Source organism: Blennius ocellaris (assembly GCF_963422515.1).
Source record: "Blennius ocellaris genome assembly, chromosome: 19".
NCBI lineage: Eukaryota > Metazoa > Chordata > Actinopteri > Blenniiformes > Blenniidae > Blennius > Blennius ocellaris.
The window spans coordinates 9,649,428-9,673,660 of NC_137668.1; the positions used below are offsets into that span (position 1 = coordinate 9,649,428).

The following is a 24,233-nucleotide window of genomic DNA, read 5'->3' on the forward strand; positions in this document are numbered from 1 at the left end:
CCGAGATCTGCGTTACAATCCAGACCTGGTAAATCCAATGTGTGTCTGCGAAAACACTGGCAGCTCCATAAAATAACTTCCTGTGTTTCAGAATTATTTAGGATGGGTGTGAAAGTGTTAAAGTATTGTTGTCATGCATTTTAAAAGTATTAGTAATTCTAATGTTTTCATCTTAAAATGGTCTGGTCTCAGACTAATTCATCCTTTATGCCTTGTCAACAATACATTACGTTTGTTTCACTTGTTGCTTCTCGGTTCTAAAAAAAAACAGGTTTTGTTAATATTAAGAATATTAAATTTTTCATTTCCTCATTCCCCATTATATTATTAAAATATTCAACACCTATCTCCACCCTATCAGTATAGTTTAAAATATAGTTCTGCTTTCTTACTTTTCTCCATATCGCAGAACCAAAATCTTCTCACAAAGTTAAAAAAAAACAACCTTTTACCTTTTAATCTTTTTGTAACTTGTAACCTCTCCGTGTGCTGAAGTACTGAATGTCAGAAGTTTTTTTCTTCTTTGCAATGATAAAACATGTTTATCAAAGTGACACAGTATCTCTCATACCATTTAAATAAAGAGGAACTCCAGGCTTCATGTATGTCGCTCAGTAACGCCGTGTCTGGTTCAACCATCTGTTGATTTGATTATTTGCGTGTAAGAAAGCTTTGACGTCTTCCTATTCAAGTTTTTGGGTCGAGGAAAATCTGCTGCAACCCCGTTGCCATGTCCAGTTTGTGACATTACGCTTTTTTATTAGTTTAATTTTTTTTCTTAAATATGTTAAATATGCCATATACTTTGATGATGTCTACTGTTTTTGGATTGTCCATCCATCCATCCATTGGCTACCGCTTTATCCGGGGCCGGGTCGCGGAGGCAGCAGTCTGTTTTTGGATTGTATGTAAATAAATAAACTTTCCCTCCACCTCTGAGCAGACGGACTTGTGGCCTTTCCATGTGGTTTGCAGGTTCTCCGTCACCGAGGCTTTCTTATACGTTCTTTTTGACGGTTTCTGAAAATATACAGTATTGTACAAAAAAAATTTATACGTATACACGCACACACAATAAACCACAGAAAAACAGAAACATAAATGGTGTCATAAAACGAAACCACGGCTCATAAAACCCTTGATTTCACATTCTATTTAATTACTTGATGCCTGCATGAGGAAATAAACATGTTTAAGGAATAATACACCTGACTACTATCTAATATAGAGAGACATGAAGAAAACATATCCACACATCAGCACTTACACATTGTTTTTTTATTGTTTACATGAGGAAACACAACAACTTCTTTAACAAACAGCTGCATGCCCGGTCTTTTAAATAAAAGTCTTTATATACAGACTGTTTTCACTACATTTTGGCCTCGGTCTCAACCCAGTGCACAGTAAACACCGTATACAAGACGAACTTCATCACTCAAACTTGAAACTCTATATTAGCTAATATCTAAATATTGCCTGAGATGGATATATTTCTGTGCAACAATATCTCGTTTAATATTTCACTACTTGAGCGTAAAGAGTCTCGGGACCTTCACCAGTCTGTTCTGATCTCCTTCCATCGTGGCACGTTTTTATCGGCGAAGAAATGACGTGCAGCTGCTGCGAACTGGACGAGGGCTCCGGCCTCAGCTTGGAAAAGTCGATCTCTCCATAATGGATTTCTTCTCTGTTGGCCGTTCCGACGGACTCTCGGAGAACTGAACTGTGGGAAGGCTGAGACAGACGTGAAACGTGATGAGGAGGTGAAAGCAAACGGTGAAATTCATCCTTTGATAAGTGAGGCTATTAATGCTGACAGTAATAAATAATGTGCTTTAACTCAGATTTGACATGTTTCAACAGTTTGCTATGATATGGTGAAAAAAACATTTGATACTATCATCAGAAGAACAAATATTTACTGTGTAAAAAAAACTTGAACGATGGCTTGAAGATGCATTCACATTATTAAATCCTTAACAAAAATGTTTAATAGAAAATAAGTCTCTATTTTTTTAATCATTATCAAGCCAACATGATGAACCGTTTTAAAAGCTTTAAATGTACACACACATACATACAAATATGTAGAACTGTTTCATTTACACACATTAAATAAATGTAACAGCTTCTTTTTCACATTCTTTATCAACCTGTTTTATATTGAAAGCATTGCATGTTTTTACAATACACACACACACACACACACGTGAAAAATCTTAATCTCAGTGTCTTTAAATTACAATCTCAACTTTTTCAATAATCAAAAATACTTTTTGAACATAGCCTGAAAATTCATGCAGCTGCAGTAATGCAGTCACCAGGGCTGTAAAGCTCTTTTTACCAGTCGCTCCACATCAGTGATATGATGATGACCTGTTTCGTTCATGAATACATACGGATGTTCAGTGAGTAATTTTTGTCTGTGGTCGGAGTCTGTTGACTGGGGTTTGAAGTGAAAAGTTCAGAGAAAAATGTGTGTTGGAACAATATTGCATTTTCAAAAAATTGTTTTAAAGTCCACAAATGCATTTGGTTTATACAAAATGATCTTGGGGACAACAAGTAAAAATCCGCCCTCTGATAGCTTCGCTTCTTTCACTTAAAGCAGGAATGGACTCAAAAGAAGCAGTTTTCTCACCCGTGTCTCATGGGAAGTCGAACGAGACGCTTTCAACCACCTGCAGGAAACAACAGGCTCAATGGAAACTGAGATCCAAGTCATCATCATCATCATCATTCTGAATATCAGGAGAGGTTTGGCTGATAAACAACTTTTTTTTTTTTGTCATATGCAGTAAATAAATACCTGAAGAATTCCACAAATGCATTTGGTTTGAGAATCTGATTAAAATAAAATGTTTCCAGAGGTATTCACTTAAAGTCCACTGACTAGAACATCTTGATGAGCAATATGACACACAAGCCAGTCCCATGTAATGACAAACAAAATATATTATAGGAATTACAATATTTCGAGGGTGGAATAACTTGGAGAAGATTCTTACCAGAGGAAGAACACAACACAGATGAATGTGACGATCCCCAGGATTCCTCCAACAATGGGCCCCCATGACAAGGCCTGCTCCGTCCCTACATATCACACAAACACATTGAGTGACTGTCAACTTAATATAAATCATGACGGTCAATCCATGGTGTTGGAAGATTGAATTTTTACATGACATTTTTTTTAAAAACACATTTATTGTGCAGAATAAATTGATTTTAATGGGTGTACATCAAGTCCCGAGATCAACACGACATGAGAGAGCAGGTTTTGTTTGGTTTTGCATTTACCCTCAACAGTGATTCGAATCTGTTCCGAGGTCTGTTTTCCCAGAACATTTGCAGCCACACAGTAATAAACTCCTCCTTCGGTCACACTAAACCTATAAAAGCCTCCTTCCGACACGTTGACGCCTCCATGGCCTGTGGTCTTGAACCAGGTGTAGCTGACAGCAGGTCTGGCTCTGCTGGAGCAGCGCAGGTTCACCCAGCTCCCTGCTGAAACCAAACCTGATGGACTGACGGAGGCTGACGTGTCTTTAGGAGCATCTGAGGGAGAGAAACACGTCTCATGTTGACTTAATCCATCACAAACATGTGAAGTGTGATGTGCTGACAGGGCCACTGACAAGAAACAGTGAGAGTTAACTCTGCCACGGCTCTTTTCACACGTTCTCCTCCACCAACAGGATACACAGCAGAGCAGCTGAGGTTGAATCCATCATGTCGGTGTGACAGAGTGACGTTCTGCTGGATCTTAGTGGTGAAGGTTCCCTCTGTGTTTTCCTCTGTTTGGCTGTGAGTGTCTGGTTGGAGGCTCCAGGTGAGTCCAGGAGGGGAGAGTGGACAGGGAGTGGGAGCTGAGCAGGTTATAGTGACAGACTCCTTCTCCTTCAGCTCAGCCAGGTGACCTGAGACGTCTAATGTGGGCCTCGGAGGAGAATCTGCAGTTTCAGATGAAACACAGTTCACACAGGGTTTGGACGGGTAAGGTTAAGAGACACTGGGTGGGTAAAATTGTAGAACATGAGAAATGGGGGAGTTATTGTACCAAAACTTGTCAATGGGTATGGAGAGTCTGTATTTCAATCTGTGTGTCAAAAGTGGGATTTATCAATGTGTATAACAATGTCAATGTGAACCAGAACCTGCAAAAGTCGCCTTAAAATTTCTCTGTTTGAAATTAGGTTTTCAAACGCGTAACAATTGTATTGTTGTCTGCAATAAATAGCACTACTTGATAGTCTTATAGTAGTTCTAGTAGTTCTTATTTAGATTAATCAAGTTGTTGTTGCTTAGTTAACGCAAGTAATGTTTACTTAAAAGCGAGTAGTAAACATGAATTACAAAAAAAATAAGTTACCACAAGGCATTACTTTCAATATGTGTGAGCTCATGATGCTTGAGCGATGCTTTCTTAGAATAATCAAGACAAGCCCCCTCACTGTCCATTTCCAACTCGTCTTAAAACCCATTTTTATTCTTTGGCTTTTACCTCAGCGTGAGACTCTGCCCTGGTTTTAGTGCCTTCATTTTTGTTTGTTTGTTTTTTTTATTTATTGCTTTAACTTTTTATGTTTTGTTTATTGTTTTACCATCTGATTGTTTTTATTGCTTTAACTTTTTTATTGTTTTAATATTTTTATTTCAATGTACAGCACTTTGTCTCAGCTACGGCTTCTTAAAGCGCTTTATAAATAAAGTTGAGTTGAGTTGAGTTGAGTTGAGTTAATCAAATTATAATGACGTGTCCTGATAAGTTCACAAAACTTAAAAAATAAACTAATAATAAAAATTATGGAAAGTTGTTGCCTCACAAAGATTAAGTAAAGTCTACCTATTATATTTCACAGTGTTGTTGAGGGTCCACAGTCATGATACAATCACCAGTGGGATTTAAACCAGGAGATGTCAGGTTATGACGTCTTATATAATTTATTCATTCATCTTTTCAGCTTCTTCTCTGCTTTATCCCGTTCAGGGTCCCATGATGCTCAAGCCGATCCCAGATAACTCGGCCCAGAGGTCAATCACCTGTCCACCAGTTATAGAAATATTAAATAATTTTATGTGTCCAGCTTCCAAATCAAGTGCCCATGTGACTCATTTGTCGCCATTCAACAGATTACTGACGATCAAGCTAAACATTAGAATACTTACCTTTGACTATTATTTGAAGACCATCACAGGAAGCTGTTCCTCTGAAAGAGTTCATCTCGACTCTGAAGAAATACGTGTCTGTATAACGTCTGGTCAGATTAGAAAACCGAGTTGTGCAGTTCTTCTCGCCCAGATTTCCAACTAAATCCATCGGATAAGTGTTCACTGCCTTGCTACTGTTGAAAATCAAATTTTCTATATTTTGGCCGAACCTGGAGTCATTTTTGATCCACAGTCCGTAAATATGGCCCGTGGCATTCTGGGTGTTCTTGTATTGGATGCTGCATGGGATTCGCAGACACGATCCAGCCAGCGCTGTGATTCTCTTCGGCGCAGAAATAGAAACAGACGCTCTGCCAGGACAGTCAGTCAGAGCTCCTGTAAAGCCAATCATCTGGTTAAAACAAAGCAACCCCCCCTCCACACCCATTGTAAGGAAAATGTGAATTTTCAGTGAGTGAAAACATTGATAGTTTTTTTGTGAACCTTTCAGTTCAGTTTCTGGTTAAACGTCCGATTATGTGAATCGAAAATAATTCAAACTCACCAGAAACATAGAGGACAATCAGTAAAGTGTCTATTTGCACCATTTTCACGAGCAGGAACTTGTCTCCTGGTTTTTCAGATGAGAAAAACAAAACATTTCACTTCCTGCAATATATTCTTCTCTATTAAAGCAACTTCCTTACTTCAAATTTACACTTTAACCTCGCCCTGTAAAAAAAAAAAACAATTCTATCTTGTCACAAAAGCATCAAATTAGGTTTAAAAAGTAAAAAAAAACTCAAATACAGTTGAATAATCGTCATTAGAAAAAAAAAGTAAGTTGTTCAAAATGTTTCATTTTAGAAACGTATGAAAAAAGAAGTGTTAAATCTTTTTCTTACCAAGAGACCACATGAAGCCTTGTGGTTTTATAATACAAATAAAAATATCTTTATCAGACAAGCCATAAAACACATCGACTGCTGTAACTCACAAAGCGACTGAACATCACGAGTCCTTATGAGTGACCAGAAATAGCAACTGCTTTTCCTTCCTGTGACACCAAAAAATTTACATATTGCGACACATCAAAATATTCCAGTTTCACTTGTCAGTTCCCACAATATGGCCCACATTCAACCCGTGTTCTTTTTTTTCTTTATCACGATACCAGCCAAACACAACCCACACAATCAAGCTTTCTTAAGTATTAAAATTATTGATGGCTTGATGCATAAAAAAAACTTTTTTTAATCATTTTGATATTGTCTTTAGTAATACAATTCAGACATGTCAATAACTTCACTCTAATGCAGTGTCGACCAACTAAGTTCTGCCCAACTATCAACAGTGTCCGACTCATAACTGCTTTGACCGAAAAGGTTTTTTCATCATTTTAGAGATTTTCTTCAATGAGACTATTCTTTAATTATATCTCTAATATTCCTTCCTTGTATCGGAATGTGTTTATATATATTAATGACACTCATGACCATTGATATTCCACTAAAATGTCAATTTCATACCATAAAAGTCCAGTTCAAATGCATTCCATACTCAAGTTACTGTTTAAGTGTAAATAAGCACAATTCAGGCCACATTAATGTGGCGACACGACACAAAAAATAGGTAATTCCGCACTTCAAGAAATATGTTGCAATGTTCACTTCATGTTGACAAAGTGGATTAAAAGGCTGCAGACGAGATGCTCTACAAACAAAACATCTTTATTTATTTCAAACACATTAAAACACTTTTACGATTTCTTCACTACTGTGAACCTGCTGTTGTAACTTCCTCACACCGTCACTGGAGATTTGGTCTTTATTTACCGAGCGTAATTCAGGACAAATAACTACTTCGTCTTATTTGCCTTTCTTAAATTTGCCCGGCGTGGCGCCAGTCTTCTGCTTTTTCTTGGCCGATCCTTTAATCTCCGGTTCCTGAGTGAGACATAAGACAGTTGTGAAAAATACTGGAAAAAGGGGCAACAACCATTGAATTGAAACCACAGCATGTTTTTAAGGGGGGGGGGGGGGGGGGACAAACCTTTCGTTTGGAGGACAGAGATCCAGTGACGGTGAAGAAAGAGTCCAGTCGTCCCTGTGTGCTGCCCTGTCTGCTCTTCGTGATCTTCTTACAGCCGTTACGGATCCTGTCCTCACTACATGAAACACAAATACTCTCGTAAAAAAAACCTGAAAAAAATAGTGCCAAATCATTCACTTCCTTAAATTTTATGCAGCGACAAATAAGAAGAAATCACTCAGCTGAAAACATGTTAGTCCACTGTAAGAGAGATTTGTCCCCATCCCAGGGTCTCTTTGTCCTCAGTTTAGACTTGCAGGCTCTTTGTTGCATCTTGTCGACACTGGCAGACTGACTATTGTCAATATTTCAAACTACAGAGCTTTTTAACACTATGTATGCACTGTAAAGAGATGGAGTGCAGATCGCAAGGTCACTGAGCCCGCAAGACCGTAATAAGGGCAAAGAAAACTCCTCACAAATGAAAGCCACTGAGGGGCCACCCTGACATGGAGGTAAAGAACAGAGTAACCTAAAGGTCCTGGTGGTGACACACATGTACAAATCAGATTGAATCCCAGAAACTAATCTGATTACAGGCAAACATGTCAACAGACACACAAAACTACGCACACGCCTCATTTTGCTTCTATAAACCTGATGCCAGAGGGATAAAGTCGACGTCAACGTGGCCAACACTGCAGCCTTGTGGTCAAATCTTTTTTTTCCCCCAGTTCATGCGTTTCAACAAAAAGAGAGAGAAGTTCTCATTTCACCTGAACTGTTTCTCGGCACACATGAACTGGATCAGGCCCTCCTCGTCCGGCTCGGTCCACTTCAGCTCCACCGACGTGCAGTCCACCACCTCTGGCTCCAGAAACAAGCGCCGGGCCTCCCTGTACAGCCAGTCCTCGGGGGACGGGTGCTTCTGCATTGAGGGCCGACACCACACACACACACACACACACCGTCAGAACTGTGTCTAAAAGTGGGCGTGTGCAGGGAAGGAAACTGGGGGGGGGGGGTTTTCCTCACGCTGGGGTCGATGTTCTCCAGGATCTCCTCGATGGTGCCGTGTTGCTTGATCAGGTCGATGGCTCTCTTGGGGCCGATCCCTTTGATGGTGCCGCAGTAGTCGCAGCCCAGCAGGATGCACAGGTCTATGAACTACCGCAGGACAGAAACCAGGAGTTGATGCCAGAATTTGTGAGAAAAATGCAACGTCGTGGGTTCGGGCCAGCATCACTGTGGCTTCAGAATTATCTCGAAAACAGGAGGCAAACTGTCTTTTTTTTTTTTTAATGGAAGCTTCTCAGATGTGAAAATAGTTGGCTGTGGTATTTTAATGATGGCTTGTTTTTGGAACAGAACACAGGCTGTGGAATGAACCCAAATCAAGTTATCAAAGATATAAGTGTTGAGCAGGTGTGAGAGGTCAGACTTCTTGGTCCCAGCATATTAATACAGGGGCACGCAGGATGGGGAAAAGCCTCTCAACGGCTAGAAGATGTTGTTTGGTATGTGTTACAGCAGCACATGACTGCAGATGTTATTAAAACATGTGTATTGTCGCAGTCACGTGCTGCTGTAAACACGTGTCAAAGCTCTACAAGCGGTCCAAAGCAGAGCAGCGCCATGCGATGCCCATTCAGAGCCAACGTGAACTGGATGCATGATAATTACTTTGTCCTGGCTTCAGGTGAAAAAGAGAGATTTACAGCTTCTTTAATGAATTTGACCCGAAATATAATTACAACTAATCTGCCAAATGTACTTAAACCTTTGGCAGAAAGCTAAACTTTAGTTCGGATGACCACAATTATAAAAGCAGACAGGCCACGGAGGGCAGATTTGAACTAACGCAAAGCGAGAACAAGCAATGGAAAAAGTACTGTAATGTATAGAGCAAGTTATTAATGCAATCAAGTAAATACCAATTTAAAGTTCTTTAGAAACGGCATCATCTCATATACGAACTGTGGCCATTAAAATAGAGTAGACCATTAATAGGTTGGTGGTCTAATTCACTAAGTCAAATGAACGCTGTCATTACTTAAACTATTATAATAATAAGCAGAAGGCTTATGATAATTACTTTGTCCTGGCTTCATCTGTCATCTATCGTCAATATTCAATATTAATTGGGTGTAAATTTGTTTTCACGATATCACTGTGTGATGTAAATATTGTTTTGTGAGCAGAACGCTGGACTGACTCCGGGAAGAGTAGCCGTGCTTGTCGCAGCAAATGGAGCTCAAAATCAGTACGACTGCAAATACGAACCTTGACCACGGCCATATTGTGAATCAGGCCAGAAAAACACCTCAAGTACTTGTCTCGGCTGAAGGCTTCCATTTAAAAAAGGGAAATCACTGAGACATCCGCCCCGTCAGTGGTGGTCGTCCAGAAGCTTTAAAAACAGTTTGTACCTGTTCATTCGAGAGGCCGATGTCCTGCAGGATGCGACTGAAATGGAACTCTTGAATTGGAAGTTTCCTGAAATAAAATTAAAACAAAACAAAAAAAAAAAAGATATGCATCGTCTTTTTTTTTTTGCCGTTTTTCTTTTTTCGTCGACTGAATCGTTCGATGGATCGGCCCCGTACTTGGCTTCACTGGCCGTGAGGTGTCTGAGCAGGACGTTCGTCCCGAACGTCAGGCCGTCCATGTCCTCCGTCGCCGTGGCGAACACCTTCCCTGCTTTCACCAGAGCGGCGCAGCTCGCCTCCGCCTCGCAGGGAGCCTGCAGCCGAAACCAGAATCACACAACAACTGATCATTTTGTTTAAAATCTTTAAACATCACACACATTCTCTCTTGTTTTTTTTTTTTTTTTTTAAAGGGAGCAGAAAGCCATCGATTTCATATCTGCTGGACATGTTATCCTCTATTCATGGTAACAATTATTCACATAGCAAACTCCTGAAAGAACAAGTCCACAGCTTGTTTTCAGATACTAAATGTTAAGACTGAACATAATCTATATATTAACTTAAATTCAATGTCTTCATATAGCTTTACGGGCATGTGCACATTGTGTTATTAAATGTTATAAAAAAAAACCAGAGCACTTCAAAAAGTTAGAAGAATAATGAAAACAAGAAGGCCGTTGCTCGGCTAATCCCCCGCCGGAGGGCTTTATATTTTCTCACAAAGCCAGCTCTAAGGCAGCACACTTGGTACACTAGAGGGTGTTCCATGGGTCCTAGTAGATAATTATGTAGAATCTGAAAGGTCTTCTTCATAAGCTATGTCAAAATACGTCTCCAGAGCCCAAAAGGTGTTTTTATGCACTTAGTGACCCTGTGACCTGATATGCAAATTAGGTCATGGTCACCATGGTGCCCCTTCTCCCCAGGTGGAGTGTCCATGTGTGAAGTTTGGTGACTGTGGGCCCAGGAACTGCTGAGAAATGAGGAGAAATGTTTATATGAAAATACATGTATTTTTTACGGAGCCCTTCTTGTGACATTGGTGAAAAAAAAATTCTTGCTTAATCGCGTGGCCACGCGTTATTAAGGCGTGGGAACGAGTTAAATAAGTCGTGGCCACGCGTTATTAAACTGCCGTCAAGTGAATTTTAACTGCGCTTTTATTAACACCTTTACGGTAAAACACAGGTCAACGTACGGCCGCAATGCTGACAGAAAGACAGATGGTCTGATTTCAAAATGCAATAAAACGGAATCCTTCATAGGTCTACACCCAATTTCACTTCAGCGCAATACTAGGCATACTCCTTTGTTACTACAAGAAATATGAAAGAACATTACTGTAGAAATTTGGAGAAAAGTACTCTTAAACTTGGATGTGTTGATCGAAAATGATGGTCTCATCTAATTTCAAACTGCAATAAAATGGAATCCTTAATAGGTTTATGCCTGATTCCACTTCAGGCAGAACTAGACATACTCCTTTACTACTGCAAGCAGCATCAAAGAATATCACTGTAGGAATTTGGAGAAAAGTACTTTTAAACTTGGAGCAAATTAATGAAGGCAAGACCATTATTTTCGACCAACAGATCCAAGTTTGACATTACTTTTCTCCAAATTTCTACAGTAATATTCTTTGATCTTACTGGTACTGGTAAAGGACTATATCTAGTATTGCACTGAAGTGAAATCAGGCATAAACCTATGAAGAATCTTTTTTAATTGGAATTTGAAAACAGGTGTGAGAAATCATTATTTTCGTTAATTTGCTCCAAGTTTAAGAGTACTTTACTCCAAATCCCTACAGTAATATTCTTCGATATTGCTTGCAGTAACAAAGGAGTATGTCTAGTATGCCTTGAAGTGGAATCAGGCATAAACCTATGAAGGATTCCTTTTTATTGCATTTTGAAAACAGGCGAGAGATCATTATTTTCAACCAACAGATTCAAGTTTAAGAGTACTTTTCTCCAAATTCCTAGTAATATTCTTTCATATTTCTTGTAGTAGCAAAGGAGTATGCCTAGTATTGCACTAATTTTTTTTTCACCAATGTCACCAGAGGGGCTCCGTAATTTTGCAACCATGACGAGCAAATTTCAGACCCTACCAATCTTCAAGGCCAAGGTCAAGGTCAGGTCACTTGGTATGCTGGAGGGTGTCCCCAGCGTACTAGTAGGTGTGTATAAAATTTCAGAGCCCTAGCTCAAAAACCTAGGCCTCCAGAGCCCAAAATGTGTTTTTAAGCACTTTGTGACCCTGTGACCTACTTAATATGCAAATTAGGTCAAGGTCACCATAGTATCCCTTCCCCCTCTGAGATGTATCCACATGTGAAGTTTGGTGACTGTGGGCCCAGGGGTTGCCGAGATATAGGTAGAAACGTTCGAATGGATGGACGTACGGACGTACGGACGTACGGAGACTGTTTCAAGATCCCCCTTCGGGGCCTATCGGCTACGGCGGGGGATAAAAAACTGCACATCAGTGCACATTTTAATACTTAAAACACTGTTGAAACACTCTTCATGTATAAAAGCGTACTCAGAGTAATAGACCCCAGCTCAGGCATCCTGTACTCCTGAACCAACAATCATTAAATCCTGGTTTAATCCAGTCCGTGGCAGCAGGACGGCAGGAGGCTCTCACCTCGACGTACGGCACTCCCATCAGGGTCAGCAGCTTCTTGCACTCGTCGTTGTGCTGCCTGGTGACTTTAACCAGACGTTTGGTGAACTTGTCGATGTTTTCCTGTTCACCTGAGGGACCACAAAACTACATCAGAGCCCACTTCTCAAAACCGCATTTCAATCAAAGTCTGGATCCCTCAAGCTTGAATTCATTAGTTTTCATTTATTCTCAGCTGGAAAGAGAAAAACAAACACCGACGCATTTCAACCAAAAGCCATTAAGGCGAGACAAACTGGCAATATGTTAATTTTACTCAGCAGAGTAACACATTACATAATTCAATAAACAAACGGACTTCATAAGTATAATGTCACTTTGTGAACGAGAAATACTAATACAAAAAATGGAATAAAATATAATAATGGAAATCAAACAAAACCTTTTTCTTGGGCTTCTACCAGCATCTTCTCAGCCTCGGCTCTCCTCTCGCCTCTCTTCTCCAGCTGAAATGTTTAACACGTCTCCTTTAACACTGACCGGAGGAGTCCGGATGCAAACCACACGGCGAGTAAAGAGAGAAACAAACAAAAAAAAAAATCCAAACTCATACGAACCTCTGCCGATTTGAGTTGAGGGGGCTTCCCATCGAACACGTACACCGGCTTGATTCCACTTTCCAGCATGCGGATTGTGCGGTAAAACATTCCCATGAGGTGGCTGCAAAAAGAAAAGAGAAACAAAACAGGGCTTGCGATATTGGAGCAAATATCAAAGTATGTTGTGAAACGTTTGGTTTCACGATGACGCTTGAATTTGGAAACTGAGGTGTGCTGCAGCGGCGGAAAACCTCAACCAGAAGTCCTCGTCGCAGAGACGAGGATTTGTGAAAACACTCTAGACAGTCAGTCTGAGGCGCGACTGTACCTTGTTGTCTCTCCGTCTTCATTCTGCAGAACGTTCCCATCCTGTCGCACTGCGATCAGGAACTGATAGATGCACATGGAGGCATCGATGGCAATTTTTCTGCCTGCAAAAAAAAAAGAAGGAAAAAAGATTGTAAATAGAGTTTAACACTAATCTGACAGCAGCAACTCAACAGTCACAGAAAGGTTCACTCTTTCTTAGGCCCGTTCTCATTTATACATTAACACCCTCAAATCATCTTTTTTTTTTTTTTTTTAATCTGCATTCAAAATGGCATCTTGATGTGATGACACTGTTGTTTATTATTTCTGTAAATTCTCCTGACTCTTGAGATTCTGCGACATGGTTCAGCAGGGCTCAAAAACAGCTTTGTCAAGTTGAGCAGGTGCTTAAATGCAAAACACGTGTTTCACACTCCAATATAAATACAACCCAAAAAACTGGTAACTGAATTCAAATATGTGTTGAGCTACTTCCAATTTCCAATTTCCAATTTCAAAATCTGCATTCGTAGTAATGATAAACTGAACAACAAAACTGGACTTTTAAAACCTTCCAGGGACTCACTGTTACATGTTAGTTTTATAGAAGTGTTTCACATACCGATGTTCGCTATACGGAAGTGTTTTATGGCCTCAGAATGTTTTAAGCATTTTTGTTTATCAACTGTTTGTTAGTGTTTAATGGTTATTTTTGTGTACGGTAACCAGGCCTCCCTTCGAATGTCGTATCTCATCACATTTTTAGCCAATCAATCGAAATGGATTTAAAAATCTAATCTTCGAGAATTTTACTTGAAGTTACGACAGACATATCCCTCACTTTGCAGTAAATGTCCCTGCTTAAAAGGGTCTATTTCAAAACGGAATTAAGTTACCAAAGTAGTTCTTGATTTCTTGTTCTTTAATGGCAGCGGGGGCGTGATCAGCAATCAGCTTGGCGAGTCCGTGTATTCCCATTGTGGCAAGAAATCTGGAATACAAAGAATTTATTTACATGGATTCTGTTATCAAACGATATTTTCTGTTGAACACAGCAGCAGGGCACTACAAACAGCATCTCCAGCTTTGTTTATACGACAACATTTCGAGGGAAAATGCATTGTTATTGCTTTTTCGTTTCAGAAAGGTTTTTCGCTTTTACACAGCAACGTTTTAAAAACGACTGTTTATACAGAATGGCAGAAACACAGAAGAAAATATAGTTTTGATGATGGGCCACTAGTGATTGCTGTTATTTTTGTAATGAAACCACACAAGTGTACAGAGAACAATACACTAAAAACATTAACAATGGCTGTTGAGATCCATAGACAATCATAATAATTTTAAATAATTCTATATAAATTGTCTGCAACATTCACCATTGTTATATCATTGAATTAATATGAAAGAATTTGGCTTTCTCCTCCACCTATCCATTAGTTATCATAAAATATTAGAATATTACAGGAATACATACGATCCTGTATGAGAACACAAACAGATTTTCCCTGTTGCTCCACCAGAAAGCAATGCCCATCCAAACACTTTTGAAAACTTCTGGGATAAACTATTTATCATGTAATGTTTACTTATCTTTCAACTGTTAACGATAAACTGAAATCTGTCAAATACTGGGATTTAATCCTTAAAGTAATCATACCTTAAAAATAAATATTTAATTATTGTTTAGGGCGAATAATCCATCATAAGGATGTTACAGTAAAGCTGGAACCATCTCTAATTAAAAGTAATATTTATATCTCCATAGTTATTATGAAAGCAGTAGATTCCTCTTGCTGCTCCTTGCAGGATGTTTTCAAAAGAAATAACTCTGAACAAGATCATTTCACACACTCTAATATTCTGCGCATGCACGCCGATTTAAACATTCAAACCTTGCAATTCAAAATATGTAAAAAAAATACAATCTGAATGACAACAGTGTGTCACAAGTCAATCCACAGTAGGTTAAATGAAACATTTTCTTGATCCAGTCTGGTGTGCAGGAGGAGTCCTGTCTGGGCAAGTTCCAGGCTGCAGTTAGATCAACAACGAAAACATAAATAAAGTCGAATTCAATCCAACTGTCAGCTGGTTTATCCAAAGACCATATACACGCGGTAGTAATGTTCAAATTAAACGTTTTATGGTTCGCTCACCGGTTTGTGCACGCAGCCCAGAGCCCGTGGCGCGAAGTGCTGCCGCTGTTTCGCGGGAAATCAAATGGCAGGCATTACCTATCAAAATGTCGAGCAGGGCTCGCTGATCAAATACATACACGTAGAATTACTCCACACTGTCTATAGAAGAAATATTGATTCTGTGTGCATTTATGTATAGACGGGGTCTATGCTAGTTTATCTAATAGAATCATAGATATAAAACACATGAAGTCTGCGTCCACCCTCGGTAGATCGGTCGATCGATGGCGCAGATCGACTGATCGTGTCTGAGTGGTAACTCGGAGCTTCCTATTGGTAGCTGTCGGAGGAAATCCGGTCTGCACAGAAACACAACACGGTCCTTTAGCTTCGAGCTCAAACCGACAACATTATGTCAGGCTTCCGCATGAACCGTGCGTGTGGCCGGCTGTCGGTGTGACTTCCAGCCGAGAGGGAAAGCTGTGAGGCGGCGGGAAGGCACCGCAGGTGTGTGAGCGTCTCTCCACCCACTCCGGGTAAAAAAAAAACTCGTCGTTATTTTTACTTTCCGAGGTGACGTGGACTCGCCTCGGACCTCCCGTCCTGCAGGACTCGGTGTACCCGGATATGACCGTGGTGGATCCACCGAGAGCCCGCAGCGAGGATCCCCGAGATGCTTGGTCGTAAGACTGGGTTTGTGTAGAGGGAGAAGGGGAGAAGAGGAAGAGGCCCGAAGTGAGAGGATTCCAGGAATCTGGTTTCGTTGGATCTGCAGTATCAGCACAGGAGTGACACAGCAGAGAGACTGGTACAGTGACTTCTCTTACATCTCAAGCTCCTGATGCAAACATCTGTGTTCAGGTGGAAGCGGGAGCGTTGATCAGCTGTTTGCTCTTCGGTAATCTCCGAAGGCCTCATCCTCTTCATCACAGGCAAATTAATGTATCCAGAGTTTGACCTTGTTCCACTGATCTTAGCCAGTGTCGGACTAATTGATCAGTGAAAGTATGAATGGCTCGAAACAGTAGAAACTAAACTAAACAAAGACACCATAAATCACATAAAGGTGGAACTCGGAGTTTGTTTGTTTGTTTGTTTTTGCAGCGACTCAGTGTGAGGTTAAGGTAGGGATCGGTATGAGGAAGTGGCAGAAGATTAAATCAGGTTTCACATGTGCATATTGGGGCCATAACAGGGAATCACTTTGCTTATTCGAGACGTATTTTGTTTCGTGTACTTCTGGTGCTGCTGATATGAAGACAAACTAAACATGTAAGCCATTTTGAGCCAACTTTATTCAATATTATTCAAAAATCACATTTTAATAAACCCTTCTACTGCAAAATGGAGTCCACTCTCATGAAAACCTCTCCGATAGTTGTTGCTTTTTACTCTGCAAATTACTCTGATAACAGGGCTTTTTATCAGACAGATGGATATCTTTCTTGTAACATGTACAAGAACATTTACAAATCTGTACATCATTTCATGAAATGTGCTACAAGCACCATAAAATCGGCGAAAAGCACGAAACAAAAAGTAGGAAAACCCAAGCAGACGGCCGATGCACACAGCCAAACATGCTTTCAGTCATTGTGTCATTCCACTGATCCCTTATAAGACATATTGCACATCAGTGGCGTTGATTCCTGTTTGTTAGAAATGGTTTTTGCTTGCTGGGTTTCGTGGCAAAATCTCAGCCCAGGTCTCAGTGTTGTGTCATTGCCGTTATGAAATGTAAATCTGGGAAACCTTCGACAAAGACCAATTGTGTGTGATTTCGTCAGAGAAATTAGTGGTTGAATTCAGCCTCTCAGACACTGATGAACCAATGACAATGAATATTTTTATCAGTTGAAGTTATGTATGAATCATAGTTGTGTTGCTCTCGGCTTTTTTTGTTGTCTTTTTGGCTTTAACTGCAGTTGCGAGTAGGGCTGCACATTACAAGATACCCTACACTTATCATTATTACGGCATCAACATGCACAACATAAATATCAACAAAAGACGACGTAAAGCGGAACAGATTCTGTTGAGAATTTGTTTGATGAATTCCAAGTCTTAATCTGACTGACTGACAAAGATTGTCATTATCTGTCAAAACAAATCTCACGTTAACGGAATGTAGGGAGAGTTCAGTGATGATATTTGAAACAGACTGAGATATGAGCACATTCTGCAAATATTCGTAATTGCTGTTTTGTTTTTTGTTTTTCTTTAATAAAAGCCACAATAAAGCAACTTTAAATGTGTAACCTAAAGCCCTGGAGTCTCACACTGCCGGTTGAACCGTCTTCAGAATGTTTGCGCCTAAAGCGAGTGGCTTCGCCAGGTAGAGTTTGGGGAAGCGAACACCTGGCAGGCACTGTGGACGGGAAGTGAAGTCAGAAACTGGTACGTCAAGGACGACATACCAGAGGACAATGTATGGCGTGTAATGCAGTGGGGAATGCAGACCAAACACTATTCGCACATGGAGGAACGGTCGCATTCAGTGGAAGGCGGCAGCGTCTCCATCCGGACAGGAAGCTGGACGTGTGAGAGGAGTAGAAGAAATCATGCAGGTGAAAGTGGAGAAAAAAAAAAACACAAATCCCTCCTCGATTTTCTACATTGCCGAACGGGCTCCCTGATTTGGCTGCAGAGGTTTGTGGTCAGTAACCACGGTGACCGTTGAGCCCCGTTTGACCTCGCGTGACCGCAAAGACCTCGGCCGTCACTGACGGGCAGTATTGACGAGTCGTCCTCTGGCCCCGGGGGCTCATCGGCATAGAAACTCTTTGGCATGGAGGTTCGACTCGCTGGCCTCTTAGTGAAATAACGTGACCCCGAGTGGGCAGGTTATGAGACGCGGGGCAACAGACTTTCCTTCAAATGGGCCCCCAACTAAACGACAGTATTCTAAGTTAAAAGAGACGCTTTGTTTTGCAGTAGTGTGAGAAATACTTCATATCTCCAACATCCAGACGCGTCGCTGCGAGTATGGTTACCTCAAGGCAGAGCAATTTTATTTCTCCTGATCCCCATTGTGCTTATTAACAAAGCCACGACACCTGTTCTGTTATGCGTGCTTCATGTTGTGCTTGTTTGCACCTTGCGTCTTCGGGATGTTGCTTGTTGTTACTCTGGAAATGGAAGGCAGCATTTTGCTCGGTGCTCGTGGGGAGTCTGCAGCTGTCTGACCAGGATGACCACAGCAGCATCTCTGAGCAACGGTACCGATCTCCCGTCGTCGTAACAGAACATTGACTGAGCTCATTTAATTCGCGTAGAAGAAGAAGAAGAAGAAGCCCCTGTGGACTGATACAACTGATGAAATGCGTTGTAATTCATGTCGGCTCTGCAGTCTGGAGCGGCGCGGCAGGAAACTGCAGCTCTAACTTTTGGCCTTTGAAGCGCAGCCGATTGAGCTTCGTTCTCGGGACTGACTGACCTCCGACAAGAACTGATGATGACGCGTCCTTTCCTTTTTCTTTTTTGGCTTGTTTGTTTTTCGGCAGGGCCACTGCGTCGTGGAATTGGACACCTGCCTGGTGGCTGTCGGAGGACGATGGCGCCGCTCCGTGTCTTGGTCCTGTGCTTGCTCTCGGGCTGGGCGGCGGGCTACAAGCAGGGGGACAATGTGACTCTGTATGTCAACAAAGTGGGGCCTTATCACAACCCCCACGAGACGTATCACTACTACACCTTGCCTGTGTGCAGGCCGGATAAGGTCAGTGTGTGAACTGTCACTGTGTGTCATAGTGGAGCTGGACAGTGTTTCAAAACGTGTGGATATTTCTTATTAGGAAGAATATCTTTTTTCCATCTGGAAGTAAAGTTACAACTATTAAGAAATGATTCCATTCAGTTTTGTTCATAAAGCGGCTCAGCAATGACGAGTTTTAACCAGAGTTTGAGTCACGACTCACCGCTATGAGACTCGGGAACCATGGCACCGGAAACACGCGTGTCCAGCTATTGCTGCTGTTGCCCTTTTATTCCTGAGTGCTCGGTCCCGATTGGCTGCTTTGCGTGACGATCATGGCGTCATCCTCAGGTGCATCACAAGTCGCTGAGTCTGGGGGAGGTGCTGGACGGCGACAGGATGGCCGAGTCGTTGTATCACATCCGCTTCAGAGAGAACGTGGAGAAGAAGCTCCTCTGTCATCTGACACTTTCAGAGAAACAGGTACAGTCTGGTCCAAAACCACCTTCTCACAAAAAACGTAAACGATCAAATCTGACTTCAATGTCTAGTTTAGGGTTTTGCAGCTTTGTGACTATGAGTATCTAGACCACAGCGTAAGTCCAACACAGAACACCAAGTGTCAGGCTTAATGGTAAATCAAAGTTTTTTATATTGGAAGTCTTTTTATGTACATTTTTCTCAACTCATCCAGGTTTGTGTTTTTTACCGGAAGCTTTTCAAACTGGTTTGGAAAATCGCGGGCGTCCGTGAGGGTGTGGCCACGTCGCTTTAGCGATGCCAATGAAAATAAGTGATCATTAATGATGATGACCTATATACACAAAGTCAAGCATGTGTTGGTTCAAGATTCGACAACGTTAAATATTCCGAGCAGTAATAAATGAAGGAATCCACTTGGCCTGTGAGGTTTCTGGATCACCGTCTGTCGTCTCGACGTGAAAACTTGCCTGTTCTGCGTCAGGTGGACGAGCTCCGCGAGGCCATCGAGGAGCTCTACTACTTTGAGTTCACCCTGGATGAAATTCCCATCTGGGGGTTTGTGGGCTACATCGAGGAGAGCGGCTTCCTGCCTCACAGCCACAAGGTGAGCGCAGCGCCGACCTTCTGGCTCGCCGAGTCCATTCGTCCGTCAGACTCGTGTCTTCCTCAGGTCAGGTCTTCCCGGATGGAAGACGTTTTAAAGATGGCTGCCAAATGTCACCGCCAAGACTTGTGATATAAAGAAATGCCTTTTCCTAAACTCGATTGCCCTTAATATTGTTTCACATTTTCTAGTTTGCTGATTCCACTTATTCATTTTAATTCAGATGTATGTGTTTGTTTGTGCCGCAAATTGCAACATATGAGTGAGCAGTGTGCAACAGTCGTCACAAAATAAACCCTGGGTGTTAGTTTAATTCAACAGTTACTGTTCGACCTACCTGAAATTACTTTTTGTGCTTGTTTGTTTGTTTGTTTGTCCTTCCTCTGGCGTGCTGCACTGGGTGTGAAACGCTCTCCTCTGCCCTCCAGGTGGGTTTGTGGACGCACCTGGACTTTAACATCGAGTACAACGGCGACTCCGTGATCTTCGCCAACGTCTCCGTGAAGGACGTGAAGCCCGTGCCGCTGGAGGAGGGGGCGGGCTCGGCGGTCGGCGGGGTCGGGGTCGGCGGGGGCAGCCTGAAGGTCAGCCACACGTACAGCGTGCACTGGTTCGAGTCCACCCTGCCTCACTCGCGGCGAAGCGAGCGCCTGCGCGACTACTCCTTCTTCCCCAAAACGCTGGAGATCCACTGGCTGTCCATCATCAACTCGCTGGTGCTGGTGGTGCTGCTGCTGGGCTTCGTCATCATCATCCTCATGCGAGTCCTGAAGAACGACTTTGCCAGGTAAGTCGGTGTGAAGCCGGCGCCACTTCATTGCACAAAAACTAAATGATAAGTGAAAAGTACAAGCCACAGACTCCAGATATCGAGCGATATTTATGAGCTCGTGCTTGACCCTGACACTGTTCAGCCGACGGAGCATTTCATACCCGAAAAATAAAATTAGGATAAGGATATGAAAGAATAATGATATAAACAGATTTTTAAAAGGCCAGTAAAACTGTGGTTTTTTTTCAACAGGGGAAATGTTCATATTGCCGTTTTTGCTGCTTGTTTGTTGAATTCAAACATCATCAGGCGAAATGACTTTGCAACATCTGCAGGTACAATGTGGAGGAGGAGGGCGGCTGCGACGATCTGGACCAAGGAGACAACGGCTGGAAAATCATACACACCGACGTCTTCAGGTTTCCTCCTTTGAAAAGCCTGCTGTGCGCCGTGCTGGGAGTCGGGGCTCAGTTCCTGACGCTTGCCACAGGTGAGTTCGCAGCGTGGCGTTCGCGCGTCCAGCTCCTCCGCTCAACCGTCTCTCGGGTCTTCTCCTTCGTCGTCGTCGTCCATTGCCCCCCCTCCCTCTCTCCCCCGAATACGCCCTCATTCCTGCAGGGATTATCTTCATGGCGCTGCTGGGAATGTTCAACGTGCACCGCCACGGCGCCATCAACTCGGCCGCCATCGTCCTGTACGCCCTGACCAGCTGCGTGTCCGGCTACGTCTCGTGCAGCTTCTACACGCAGATCAACGGCCAGCGCTGGGTGTGGAACATCATCCTCACGTCCTCGCTTTTCTCCGGTGAGCGGCCCGAGCTCCTTTCCCCCCCGACACTGCCGACCGGGGCACCAAGCCGGTATTGATCGGTTCTTTCCTTGGTTCCCCCCCCCCCCCCGCAGCGCCCCTCTTCCTCACGTGGAGCGTGGTGAACTCCGTCCACTGGTACAGCGGCTCCACGCAGGCCCTGCCGGCCACCACCGTGCTCCTCCTGCTGGGCGCCTGGGTGCTGGTGGGCTTCCCCCTCACCGTCATCGGCGGCATCGTGGGCAAGAACCGAGCCGGCAGCTTCCAGGCGCCGTGCCGCACACGCAACATCCCGCGGCAGATCCCCACGCAGCCGTGGTACAAGCACGCCGTCGTGCACATGGCCATCGGGGGATTCCTGCCCTTCAGGTGAGCTGGAGGCAGAGGACGTGGTGTGAAGTCGGCGAAATCTTTGTCAATTAAAATTTCATTGTGCGATTAAAGGATCTTTTAAGGCTTAGTGGAGATGAACCGACTTGTATGTCAACATTCACCAAAAGTTGGATGGATTTAAACAAACGGGATCAAGTGCAAACTTCCAGTTTTAATTTGAAGTGTTTGTGAATTCACGTCCAAATCAAGTCAGCAATGTAGGAATCACAACAGATCTTATATGTGCCTGGGAGAATAATGGAATTGAAGAGGGTTTGTTTTGCCAAATAATGTTAAACTGCCAACCATTTATTTTTTTCTTTATTGTTCATTATTATTCATGACCCCCTCCCCACACACACCCAGTGCCATCTCGGTGGAGCTGTACTACATCTTTGCAACCGTCTGGGGCAGAGAGCACTACACCCTCTATGGCATCCTGCTGTGCGTCTTCGCCATCCTCCTCTCCGTGGGCGCCTGCATCTCCGTGGCGCTCACCTACTTCCTGTTGTCGGGCGAGGACTACCGCTGGTGGTGGCGGAGCGTGCTGAGCACCGGCTCCACCGGACTCTTCATCTTCGTCTACTCCGTGTTCTACTTCAGGAACCGCTCGTCCATGAGCGGCCTGGTGCAGAGCACGGAGTTCTTCGGCTACTCTCTGCTCACGGCGCTGGTCTTCTCACTGATGCTGGGCAGCGTGTCGTTCTGGTCCTCGCTGGCATTTATCCGCTACATCTACCGTAGCCTCAAGATGGACTAGATATGAAACCCGTGTGCGCGCGCGCAAAACAACGCTCACCACAGACATTTACACGACGGCACACATGGACAGTCTTCATTCTCCTCTCCTGCTCTTTCACTCACAAGCACGACGACGGTTGCATCAGACGGGGAGAAGAAATGGGGGGGGGGGGGCTTTACCTGGATTGGAGAGGAGTTAGTAATTCGACATGAGCAGCTGTCACGGGTGGAGAAGGAATAGTTTACTGAGGGCAGATGAAGATTGATGTGGGGGAGGAGGTCATGATAAAAATGGGATTTCAGTACAAAGGGATGACTTGACTTTCAATGAGGGATGGATGCTTTCGATGTATGATACGGTGCACGTGTGAATGGACGCAACTTGTGTTATGATGGTCGGTGTGTGTATATGTGTGTGTGTGTGTGTGGGGGGGCGCATCATTTACTCTGGGTTCTACTCGACGGTCTGTCAAGGCTGCACAGGAGCTTCATATTCAACATGAAACAACAACTTTACCGAAACAGACCGCTGACTCGTCCTGTAGTTGGGATGATTGAATGCGGCAGTGCGAGTGTCATGACTTGCAGTCTCACTTCGCCTCTCGCAATGCGGCGGTGGCCTGTTCAGATTCAACAGAAGCCTTGTTTTGCACTGGCCCTGTAAGCCTCCATGTAGATCTGCAGTGGATTAGACGAATGACGCCTTGTACATTGAACACCTGTTGCAAGATATTGGTGATGGGAGCAATATTGTAATTGTACTCTTTGGTCACCACTGTGATTTTGGTTCTGATGTAAATATAGTCTTTTCAGTAAAATGCTTTTTAATACAACATTGCCAGCAAAAACAAAACCTGTGGTGTCTTTTGTTTCCTCTAATAAAAAAATGTCCGACTTACCGACACTTTGTTTTTAAATGTTTAATAGCATAATCACTTCAGTAATTATTCTTAACCTATGATTTCCAAGGTACATATTGTTCTTTGTAGTATTATTGGGTATATTAGGCTAATCCAAAGCAGTTGTGTCCATTAGGTGACCTCAACTCCTTCAGCTGCCAATCAAAAGCTAATGAAATTCCTATATTTACATTTTTTATGAACATACAAATCAAATGCAAAATCAAGCAGAAAATGTCAATGGTCAGAATAAATGAGTACAGACCAAGTTTGCACCTGAGTTCAACGTCTCATCTACAAATTATTTTAACAATTTATCCTTTAACTCACATATTAAACATTTTGTATACGTTTTTAAATCATCAAATTTATAAAAGAAAATCACCGAGGGGGGGGGGGGGGCGCCACACGAGTAAGGACGGTGAAGCAGCACCAACGGCAGCAACAGAAGAAGAACACGCTCGATTTCCTGTTTTCTGGCAACTCAAAGTTGAAATAAAACATTACGGTTGTATTTTATTTCCCGATTTTTACTTCAGAAAGCCATGTCGGGAAACGACCCGA

General features: G+C 42.7%; 3 protein-coding genes across 4 annotated transcripts; 1 reads left to right on the top strand and 2 right to left on the bottom strand.

Moving 5' to 3' along the window:
* Positions 1 to 1,515: 1,515 nt before the first annotated feature.
* On the bottom strand, positions 1,516 to 5,227 carry LOC308144197 (vascular cell adhesion protein 1-like; the record flags this gene model as incomplete). Its single annotated transcript, XM_080515255.1, has 6 exons — positions 1,516 to 1,737; positions 2,645 to 2,684; positions 3,012 to 3,096; positions 3,304 to 3,561; positions 3,642 to 3,956; positions 5,173 to 5,227. The coding sequence occupies 6 exons, from the start codon at positions 5,225 to 5,227 to the stop codon at positions 1,516 to 1,518; spliced, it is 975 nt and encodes a 324-aa protein (XP_080371381.1).
* A 1,562-nt stretch (positions 5,228 to 6,789) lies between these two features.
* Positions 6,790 to 15,362, bottom strand: fen1 (flap structure-specific endonuclease 1). The gene is made up of 12 exons (XM_080514730.1): positions 15,319 to 15,362; positions 14,053 to 14,147; positions 13,176 to 13,278; positions 12,866 to 12,968; positions 12,691 to 12,754; positions 12,270 to 12,379; positions 9,792 to 9,928; positions 9,615 to 9,681; positions 8,221 to 8,352; positions 7,962 to 8,113; positions 7,207 to 7,321; positions 6,790 to 7,100 (listed from the first exon to the last, which is right to left on the bottom strand). The coding sequence occupies exons 2-12, from the start codon at positions 14,132 to 14,134 to the stop codon at positions 7,023 to 7,025; spliced, it is 1,143 nt and encodes a 380-aa protein (XP_080370856.1). The 5' UTR covers positions 14,135 to 14,147; positions 15,319 to 15,362; the 3' UTR covers positions 6,790 to 7,022.
* Positions 15,363 to 15,655: 293 nt separating this feature from the next.
* tm9sf1 (transmembrane 9 superfamily member 1) lies at positions 15,656 to 23,659 on the top strand. Of its 2 annotated transcripts, XM_080515210.1 has the most exons (10): positions 15,656 to 15,807; positions 15,910 to 16,108; positions 18,804 to 19,015; positions 19,343 to 19,474; positions 19,956 to 20,078; positions 20,507 to 20,865; positions 21,186 to 21,340; positions 21,469 to 21,654; positions 21,753 to 22,026; positions 22,396 to 23,659. In XM_080515210.1, the coding sequence occupies exons 3-10, from the start codon at positions 18,854 to 18,856 to the stop codon at positions 22,787 to 22,789; spliced, it is 1,785 nt and encodes a 594-aa protein (XP_080371336.1). In that variant the 5' UTR covers positions 15,656 to 15,807; positions 15,910 to 16,108; positions 18,804 to 18,853; the 3' UTR covers positions 22,790 to 23,659. The 2 variants fall into 2 exon arrangements, with proteins under 2 accessions (XP_080371336.1, XP_080371335.1); XM_080515209.1 differs by having other exon boundaries at positions 15,656 to 16,108.
* The last annotated feature ends 574 nt before the right edge of the window (positions 23,660 to 24,233 follow it).